The sequence below is a fragment of the Heliconius melpomene genome, chromosome 12 (genome assembly GCF_056956725.1).
Source record: "Heliconius melpomene rosina isolate 202511_hmr_F chromosome 12, ASM5695672v1, whole genome shotgun sequence".
Lineage (NCBI taxonomy): Eukaryota > Metazoa > Arthropoda > Insecta > Lepidoptera > Nymphalidae > Heliconius > Heliconius melpomene.
In genome coordinates, this window is record NC_140400.1 from 16055738 (window position 1) to 16065050 (window position 9313).

Sequence of the window (9313 nt, forward strand, 5' to 3'; positions counted from 1 at the left end):
TTTGTAAAATTGTGAGAATAATCTACATATCTTTTTTACATATTTTTTAAGTCTATGAAAACTTAAGTTATAGTACTATGACTGTATTACATTACGTACTGTAATTAATTATAATATATTTTATTAATGGGGTAGCAAGTCTTGTCCAAGACAATATGATAAACAAAAAAGTATGCGTACAAACGTTTTATACTTATAAAAAAAATACTGATAATCACAAATATATGGCATTTCCCACAGCCACTCAACGTCAAGTGTCAACACCCTATTTGTCACTTTCACGTGTTGATTGTGGAAGTGTGTTGAACACACTGTGTTCTATGCGAATTACTAATTATTTTATCTAAATAAACTGCAAAAAAATGGGCAAAAAGAGATCATTTATAGCAACGGAAGGTTCATTTAAAAGCCATTCTCCAATTGAAGTCATTGTAGAAGACGTAACAAACCATCCACTGTGCTTGCATGGACCTACTTTATTATTTTCTAGTGAAAAAGGCAGGTTTTTTGCGTGTGCCTCTTGTAGAAACAAAAAGGATTGCACCGTTTATATTGATGAAGAAGATTGGCAAAAGGAGAATTTTAGAAAGCGCAATGAGAAGTACTATAATCTCATACCAAAAATTAATAAAACTGTCGCATGGAATAACCTAAAAGAGGTTAGTTTTGTTTATTCCTAATCTAATAAATATTTATCATGTGTTATTATTATTATTATTTCACTAACATGATTTATATATATTATAATAAATCTATTAAAATGAGTTATAAATGGCACATTTCAGGTTAGATCTCGTCATCCTTCAGATAGAGCATTTTGCAATACTTGTCAAGAGTTATATATCATTTCTCAAAGTAAAAAGCATTTAAAAGACCATAAGGTAGTGATGCCACTGACAGAAGAACAACTTTCACATCCTACTTCATTCTTACCACCACTTGAAGATGATCAGAGAGAGGCGCAGTATATATTTTCTAAGAAATCTACCAGTACGATACTGGGAATATTGAAGAATAATAAAATAAGGTAACTTGAATATTGAGTTTTGAGCATATATGTAAATTTTTTAAAATATATGTATGTTTTTCCACAAATTTCTGTGAAACTAAAAATCACTTAGCAGGAAAACATCATTTTATTTAAATTAAATATATTCTTAGTTTGGAATAGGATGACACATTCCTTAGGGCACGTGTAATATGATACCCATATAGTTATGGCTTGTTGAAACTTTTCCTTCAGTATCAATCAGTTTTCAGTCACTTTAATTTTGATAGAAATGTCTGTATATTATTCACCTTATTGTATTGTCTTTTTTAGTAATTTACTATGTATTGGCACTCCTTCTGTCCATGAAGCAGCTCAAGAGCACCTTGAATTTGACTCTCTCTTACTGGACTATGATACTCGACACCACTTGTTTTATGCTCCTAATAAATTTTTGTGGTACAACATGTTTAATAATTACCTCTTGAATGGCAATGAAGATGAAAAAGTACTGAAGAAATTTATGAAGGCTTCTAAGTAAATGTTTTCAATATTTTTTATGTAATATATATATCTATATTAATCGTAAGGCCAGTTGTGACATAGAGGCATAAAGTGTGCAACTGTAAATTTAACAAGTTGTGGGTTACTTTTTAATGCTTTTTGTTTTGGGTGTTTATCAATTATAATATATTTAATATTTATGTTTATGATATCCATTACAGAAACAAAGGTCTATGTATAGTAATGGACCCTCCATTTGGTGGCCGAGTGGAACCTTTAATTCACACAATAAGAGAACTATCAGGTACATACAGTAAACTTTGTGAAACAGAAGACAAAATGTTACCAGTTATTTGGGCTTTCCCCTATTTTGCTGAACCTTATATTATTAATATGGAGCCAGATATTAAAATGCATGATTATAGGGTAAGTATTTCTAGACTTTTTCATATTTTTTAATTAGATTTTTTTCCGAAATTTGTCAGTCTATAATTTGACGTATAGTTCAGTGGTTTTGAAAATTTATATGAAAATAAAACTCTTATTCAGGTGTTGCATAAATATCTATAAATAAATTATTAGGAATATATATATACCTGTATCTGTATTATTTTTTTCTATAAAATGTATCATAAAAATGTTGATAATTTTGCATACTTCACACCACCAAGAAAAATATCTAGAACTGAGCCCTGGCTGGCCTCATTTATAATTTGTTGAATTTTTTTGTTGCATGCATTATGCTTTGTTCTTTTTATACTTATAATATAAATGCTAAATGAAAGTAAGCTAGAAGAGATTTATCTATAACACTCTGTATGAAATACTAAAATTTATTTAATATTAACAATAACATTATCACAGGTTGACTATCAGAACCACAAAAAATTCCAAAACTCAAAAAGTGGTAGAAAATTGGGATCACCAGTTCGTTTCTTCACAAATCTGCCATTTTCCACCATAGATCTATCAAATGACAGCAGCTATAAGAAATGTGATAAATGCAAATTTTGGGTGTCCACTAGTAATGACCATTGCACCAAATGCAGGGAATGCACCAGCAAAAATGGCATGACTTATAAACATTGTAATAAGTGTAAGAAATGTGTTAAACCCACATATGTTCATTGTGAGACGTGCAGCCGATGTTGCCAGGAGAAACATGTTTGTGGTATGATTGTTGAATCACAGGTAACTTAAATTTTGACTTTCTTTAAAGATTTTATTTTAATGGTTCACTAAATTAAATAAAGTCACAATATATAAATAAAACAACATATAACATTTTAATTATTTATTAAAAGAAATAATTTGTATAAACTAGGATTATATATTTTTTTATTTTAAATGTTTTTTACAGTCCTGCTATAATTGCAAGGAAAAGGGTCACAAAAAGTCTGAATGCCCACAAAACAACAATCAGATTAAAAGAAAGAAGCGTGGATCTTTAAAGAAATGATTATAAGATTACAAAATAAATTGTTATAAAAATTAAAATGCCTTTCATTTATTAAAAACAGTCTTCTGATTTCTTTGATTAAGTTGAAGTTGTGTTGTAAAATCGATATTTCACTAAAAACGAAATCCAAACGTTTTTTAAAAGCCACTGCTATTTAAAGTGCACTGAAAAGAAAGAAAAAAAAACAATATAAATGCAAATTATAAAATATAAAAAGTAGGTAAAGAAATTAAAGGGCGTACAGACACTATTTATAAACAAACTAGTTAAAAACACTAGTGATTATGTATGAAACTTGATGAATAAACAATTTATTTATTATTTATTTATTTATTTTATTTAAAAACATTTAATGTATTTCCCACGGAAAGAAAAAAGTTTAAAGGTTCAGTTACAAAATGGTTAATGAGCTAAATAAAACCGTTTAAAAAATTAACATGTGTTCACTAATTTACTTCCTACACAAATCTAAAACAATGATAACAAAGGAAAAGAAATATTTCGTTTTCTTAAAAAAAAATATATAATTACACAACTCTACCTTTGACCTGTACCAATACTTTATTAGTATTGGTACAGGCCGAAGGTAGAAATGTAGTAGTAGTCCCTATTCAATGACAAAAGCAGCGATTATACCACACTACTTATATAGGGCATTTGTATATTTGGCTGTAGAACACTAACTTAAATTGTAGGACAGCACACCTATAGCATACAGAGTGTTTTTGTCAGCACCACTTTAAACGATACCACAGTTTTAACTGTGATAAATAATTACAGTCTAATACAATTTAAAAAAAAAAAAATCCAAAAATTAAAAATGTTTTTTTCAAACAAAATAAACAATAAAATTATCGTTGTAAAATAAAACGCCATTTGTTAAGCCGCACACGCCTCATTCCGAAATCGAGTCGTAGGTAATAACCTTTAATTTTTTTTTGTAGTAGTGTACATTATTGGTATCTATACGTAAGTGCGTCACACGATGCGACTGCGTATGGATAAACATCATGAAATGAAAAAAATCCTATATATGGGTTTGAAATATTTTACCCCATGTGATGTTCCTGTAAAAGGAGCGCTGACGTTTCCATCCTGTATAATATAGTGACCTTATAGTAGTGCACTAGATTATCTATTATTAAATAAAATACCTCCAAAAACTTACTTAACATTAATCTTATTAAGCACAGCCTGTGTCGCATTATATCTTGATTCCACTACAGTAGCTCGTTCAAGCCACGCCGTACGAACATTGGTCCACCGACTCATGTGCTGGTGGAGTAGCTGTTCCTTGGATGGAGGTGGGGACTCACGCTGGGAATTATTACATACATGCTTTTATACCATTACAGTACAGTCGAAGAGTCGTGGCCGCCCTGAAGATAATTGTAGATGGCTGTCCACATTTGATTTTAAGACTTTTTTTGTTTTTTATTTTTTTCTTTCCAAATGAACAATGGGTAAAAGTTCAGAAAGCGTAACTAAAGGGTGACGATAACTCGTCGACCGTAACTGTACTTCGAGGTTGTGTAGATTTTATACAATATTTTTAAATAGAAAAATATATACGAGGCCGTGGTGGCGCAAGGGCACAAGGTTGCGACTGTAAACACAAAGGTTGTGGGTTTGATTCTCACTCGAAGGAATGAAATATTTAATATTTTCATTTCTTTGCTCTCTGATAGTGTGGCAAAGAGCGGCGTTGAGTAACACTTACATAGTTTAAATTTATATTATCTTTGCTACAAGCTTTTTGCTCTGGTAATAAGCTAGGTATCCTGGATATAGGTGGTCCTTCAGGTCCAGGCAGCTCAAACATTTCGTCTAACAGTTGCATCCCTGGACTCTCCTTACTGTTGTATAAAGAACTAAAAATATCATAGTAAATTTGTATATCATTTATTTATTAATTAATTTCCAAACTTTGTTTTTATAATTAGCACATTAAAATTATCATGAGATGGTTATGGTAAAGTAGGACAAGCAGAATCTGTCCACAGTGCAATAATGACCTTGAAATACATTTAATGTAATACATACTAATCACTGGTATACAAAACATGTAACCATTAAACATGATCAAATATATATTTTTTAATAATTATGTCAGCATACAGTGTAACAACTGGCTTTGTCGAGTTGAATGAAGAGAAAACCAGAAGAACAAGATACCTGAAGTTCAGCATGCTTGCCAATGAACCCATGATAGCTTCTGCTAAATGCATTTAGCAGTAACCACCATGGGATGGAGGATGGAGGATGAATGCTGGAGGCAAGAATGCTGGTAAAGGCTCTATGCCTAGATAGCACTCTGGAATCCACTACACTATATATGTGGAAGGTGCCCAAGATGATGTAGGTCAACGGTGTTCCCGTGTGTAGTACGACAACATCGATAGTGGTATAAGTGGTTAGTGATACAGTTGTCATAAGTATGATGGAAGCCAGCCTATGTATGTATAGGGAATTTGGTTAAGTGTACAATCCACATTATGGCTTTAATGCTGGTAAACGGAGCACAACTAGAATCAGACAAGTGTAACGGCTTCATAGTTGACAAAGGTTTAATTAACTACTTTGGAGCAATGGCAGGCAAAATCTCTGGTGCCAAGGTAACTTAAGTACTTTTAATTGGAGATGTAAATCAACTACCCTATATTGACCAAGAGAACCTATTGCTTTGCTGTAAGACTGCCACAAAAAAAACTTGTTGTGTACTCACAGAAGTCCCATAGACTGGAATTTATAAAAATTATATAAAGATAAAAATAATATTTTATAATAATGTCATTAATATATATGATAAGGATTTTTTATATAACAATAAGGTAAAAAAGGGTAGGGACCAAGTGTCTGTAGTGAATTTTTGGACTAATAAAAAAATAAACAAATAATTAAGGCCAAAAATCATGGAGATGATGCATTTGACACAGTTTGACTGTAAACATGATGGTTATGGGTTTGATTCCCAGTCAGAGGAATACATTATTAAATTATTTCCAAGCTCTGGTAACCACTCAAACTATACTTAAAAATAAAATTTTAATAAGTAAAGGTTACTTACCCCATCTGTTTATAATTAGCCTTAGGTTGATTAGCCATCCAAGCTCGGCATATAGGATATAAAGGAGAATTCTCGCTAAATTGCGATAAATCAACACTTCTATCAAAAAGTTTTAGCACATATGACTGTCTCTGCGATAATTTTCTCCTTATTTCGTCATCAGAAGATTCCTCTTTTTGCTCTTCATTTATTGTACTTCTGAAACTTTGTTTAATTTTCTTTGCAAATCATTGATAAAAACCATATAGACAGAAAAATTTTCTAAGAAAAACTTTATTCCCTATACAATTCATTAATGCAATTATAATCCAGCAGCTTCTTTAATAGGCTGAATTGATGAGATTGTACTATATTTTTATAATTTATCAAATGATACTTTAGATTTGTAATTATTGAAATACCATAACAATATTGAACTGAACTGATTTGTATATGAAACATTGAACGAAGACCATTTTACCTGTCTCGTTTCGATGGAGTATATTCAGAAGACTCATCAGATTCATAAGCTATTGGTTCCATCATTTCCATTAAAGCACCTTTAAGGCGCCCGCGAGCTGTAGTCACCTCATTTTCTGTTAAGTAATCGATTTTATTTAGTAATATTTTAAGCATATTTTGTGTTATAGAATCGGAATGTTATAAATTTTATAACATTTCGAGTTTACCTTTAGGTTCTTCTTGATCTTTGCTATTTTGTTTAGTTTTATGTTTCTTAGGTGTAAATAATCTTCGGCGCTTTGATAATGGCATTATAAATTTTAAAATATTTTAATAAATAATATAATAGACAGCTCAGACAATAAAAAATAAACTTAATAACATTTACAACAGATTTAAACAAATCAACATTAGACTTTAAATAACAGAATAAAATATTAAAAAGGAGAATTGACATTAGTCTGTATTCTGTAGTTAACTTTGTAAAATAACTTTATTTTATCTGCATTAGCCTGCCGAATACTATAAAATAAACGAAATAATATAAATTTTATCATAAAATTTTAAGGCCTTTCTAATAAATTAATTTATATGTGAAGATAGTCCAATAAAGAAAATTTTGTAAGTTAGTAAATATAGGCAAACAACCTTGAGTTATATTTTAAAATTAGTTATAAAATGTTCAGTCTATCAAAAACGACTACGGTGGTGATTCTATGATCATAATTATATGCATTATTTGTAACAAATAAAAAAACAATGTAAAAATATGATTCAGATATATATTGACATTGACTTTTAAATATATTTTTTTAATCAAATGTCAAAGTACTTGGAGCGAACAGCGACCGATGTTACGAAAATAGCACTGCCAGAGTTAAACAAGGTTGTTTCATAAAACACATATTTTATAAATAATAAAGGACAGTTACGTTGCATTAATTACAATGGCCACAACAGCATACGAACACGATGCTGACGGTGAGGATGGAATTTATAAATAATATGGGGATATGTCCGTGACTACAACTAACAATCAATATGTCAATATTTATATTTGCGGAAGCATTATTACGTTTTTAGTAATACCTAAAGTAATATATCTATCAATATATGTATGTACTCTAATTAAATATTACTAAAATTTTTAATACACAAGTGAATAAAATCGCTTTAAGAATTGTGCCACTGTAGAAAGTGAAGTAATAAATTACTGCAAGAATTCAAGTGTTACATATTTATTATCTTTTTTATATAGTTTTCTTGCGATTATTTTACGTAAACATCTTGAGTGTGTTTAGTATATGAAATTTCTAGAAATTATAAGAATATATATATATATATATATATTATGATTAAAAAACATAAAAATATATATATATATATATATATTATGATTAAAAAACATAAAAATAAAATTCAATTTTAGGCTGTAAATTCATACCTGCCACCCAACGCCCAGATGGTACCTGGCGTAAACCAAGACGTATCAAAGATGGATATGTTCCGCAGGAAGAAGTACCTCTATATGAGAGTAAAGGCAAACAATTCAAAGCTAGACAAAATACAGGACTTCCAGTAGGCTTAACTCCAGAAATTGCAGCAGAGGTAAAAAAAACTAAGAAAGGTACTATACAACCTATTCCTGGAATGATTGTTAATGTTGAAAAGAAGAAAAAGAAAAAGAAGACTGGTTAGTGAGATTTTTTATCAGTTACATGTTGTGTACACAGGGGACCTAGTTTTAAGACACACTCACTTTCTTTCCGATTTTTAAGATATAACATTTTTTGTGTTTTACCAGGGGATAGAAAATGAAAATAAAATATATATTTCATTCCTCTAAGAGGAAGTTCAATTCACAGCCATTGCCTTTTCAGTCAGAAGCTGGGTCACTGCATGACAATGGTCTTGATTACACTTTATTTAAATAATATTAAAAAACAAAGTTCTTTATATTTTGTTCATATTTAAATGATAATAATAATTATCTTGTTTTTTCTTATAGGAGTAGATGATGTTGCAGAAAAACTCATAAAATGTGAAATAACAGAACCAACATTTAACAATCCATCTCAAACTCCACCCACACAAGTAGACCCAGTGAAAAGGTTAAAGAATTTAAAAAAGAAACTTCGAGAGATTGAAGCACTCGAAGACAAAATCAAATCTGGCACCTTAAAAAACCCTGACAAGGAGCAAAAGGAGAAAATAACCAGAAAAAATGAAATTATTAAAGAAATAGAAACATTAGATAAAGTTAGTGATCAATAAGCCAAAATAATAATAATTTAAGATATTATTGACAATCAATTTTTTTAATTTTAATTTTTTTCTTGTACAAGTGTGCAAATTTTTAGCATTGGCAAGATTAAAATTTTATTTACAAGTAAAACATTTTTATTTTCCTTTTCACTATTTACTAAAGTTCTTTTTTGGAAAAAATCCTTTAATACTCAATTTACATTAATAAGTTTTTAATATGGCTAGCTTCCACCTGTGGCGTCTCCTGCATGGTCAAATAGAAATTATAAAAACCATTTAAAAAACTTAACATGACACATTTTAAGTACCCGGCCCCAATGTAACTCTGGCCACAGGTACAGTGGATTACATTGAAAAAATGAATGAGAAGCAAACCTAGCCTATAGTTTTCTTTGGTAAATGGACCAGGCAAAAGAAAAATACTTTTTTAATTTGATCCAGTAGTTCCTGCTTTATAATATTAATATATAAGTATTGTATGTATGTAGTAGGTTAATGAGAACTTATAAGACTTTGAAGGGACAGCTATTATAAGGCAAATAAAATAGTAATAAAAATATTTATATCAAATATAATTTTTAACTTGCAA

General features: G+C 29.9%; 3 protein-coding genes across 6 annotated transcripts; 2 read left to right on the top strand and 1 right to left on the bottom strand.

The window, feature by feature from the left end:
* Window positions 1-238: 238 nt before the first annotated feature.
* Window positions 239-2989, top strand: LOC146534173 (rRNA N(6)-adenosine-methyltransferase ZCCHC4). The gene is made up of 6 exons (XM_085194800.1): window positions 239-659; window positions 786-1027; window positions 1322-1525; window positions 1714-1918; window positions 2357-2683; window positions 2853-2989. Exons 1-6 carry the CDS (start codon window positions 363-365, stop codon window positions 2949-2951), a joined length of 1374 nt encoding a protein of 457 aa, XP_085050926.1. The 5' UTR covers window positions 239-362; the 3' UTR covers window positions 2952-2989.
* mip40 (Myb-interacting protein 40) lies at window positions 2772-6902 on the bottom strand. 4 transcript variants are annotated; one of them, XM_085194804.1, is made up of 6 exons: window positions 6687-6900; window positions 6479-6593; window positions 6019-6216; window positions 4672-4822; window positions 4120-4268; window positions 2772-3115 (listed from the first exon to the last, which is right to left on the bottom strand). In XM_085194804.1, exons 1-6 carry the CDS (start codon window positions 6769-6771, stop codon window positions 3106-3108), a joined length of 708 nt encoding a protein of 235 aa, XP_085050930.1. In that variant the 5' UTR covers window positions 6772-6900; the 3' UTR covers window positions 2772-3105. The 4 variants fall into 4 exon arrangements, with proteins under 4 accessions (XP_085050930.1, XP_085050928.1, XP_085050931.1 ...); XM_085194802.1 differs by having other exon boundaries at window positions 6019-6222; window positions 6687-6898; XM_085194805.1 differs by lacking the exon at window positions 2772-3115 and having other exon boundaries at window positions 4116-4268; window positions 6687-6902.
* Window positions 6903-7265: 363 nt separating this feature from the next.
* Window positions 7266-8854, top strand: Pym (partner of Y14 and mago). The gene is made up of 3 exons (XM_085194806.1): window positions 7266-7440; window positions 7889-8152; window positions 8468-8854. Exons 1-3 carry the CDS (start codon window positions 7407-7409, stop codon window positions 8731-8733), a joined length of 564 nt encoding a protein of 187 aa, XP_085050932.1. The 5' UTR covers window positions 7266-7406; the 3' UTR covers window positions 8734-8854.
* Window positions 8855-9313: the final 459 nt, after the last annotated feature.

What these genes read in the sequence shown, in the direction of transcription:
- LOC146534173 (XM_085194800.1), top strand. Translation starts at nt 363, where the DNA reads ATGGGCAAAAAGAGATCATTTATAGCAACGGAAGGTTCATTTAAAAGC. An exon ending in AAATTTATGAAGGCTTCTAA is followed by an intron (nt 1,526 to 1,713) that starts GTAAATGTTTTC and finishes TATCCATTACAG; the next exon opens with AAACAAAGGTCTATGTATAG. An exon ending in GTATGATTGTTGAATCACAG is followed by an intron (nt 2,684 to 2,852) that starts GTAACTTAAATT and finishes TGTTTTTTACAG; the next exon opens with TCCTGCTATAATTGCAAGGA.
- Pym (XM_085194806.1), top strand. Translation starts at nt 7,407, where the DNA reads ATGGCCACAACAGCATACGAACACGATGCTGACG. An exon ending in ATACGAACACGATGCTGACG is followed by an intron (nt 7,441 to 7,888) that starts GTGAGGATGGAA and finishes ATTCAATTTTAG; the next exon opens with GCTGTAAATTCATACCTGCC. An exon ending in GAAAAAGAAAAAGAAGACTG is followed by an intron (nt 8,153 to 8,467) that starts GTTAGTGAGATT and finishes TTTTTCTTATAG; the next exon opens with GAGTAGATGATGTTGCAGAA.
- mip40 (XM_085194802.1), bottom strand. Translation starts at nt 6,771, where the DNA reads ATGCCATTATCAAAGCGCCGAAGATTATTTACACCTAAGAAACATAAA. An exon ending in ACTCCATCGAAACGAGACAG is followed by an intron (nt 6,223 to 6,478) that starts GTAAAATGGTCT and finishes AATTAAACAAAG; the next exon opens with TTTCAGAAGTACAATAAATG. An exon ending in ATAATATAAATTTAAACTAT is followed by an intron (nt 4,269 to 4,671) that starts GTAAGTGTTACT and finishes AATAATTCCCAG; the next exon opens with CGTGAGTCCCCACCTCCATC.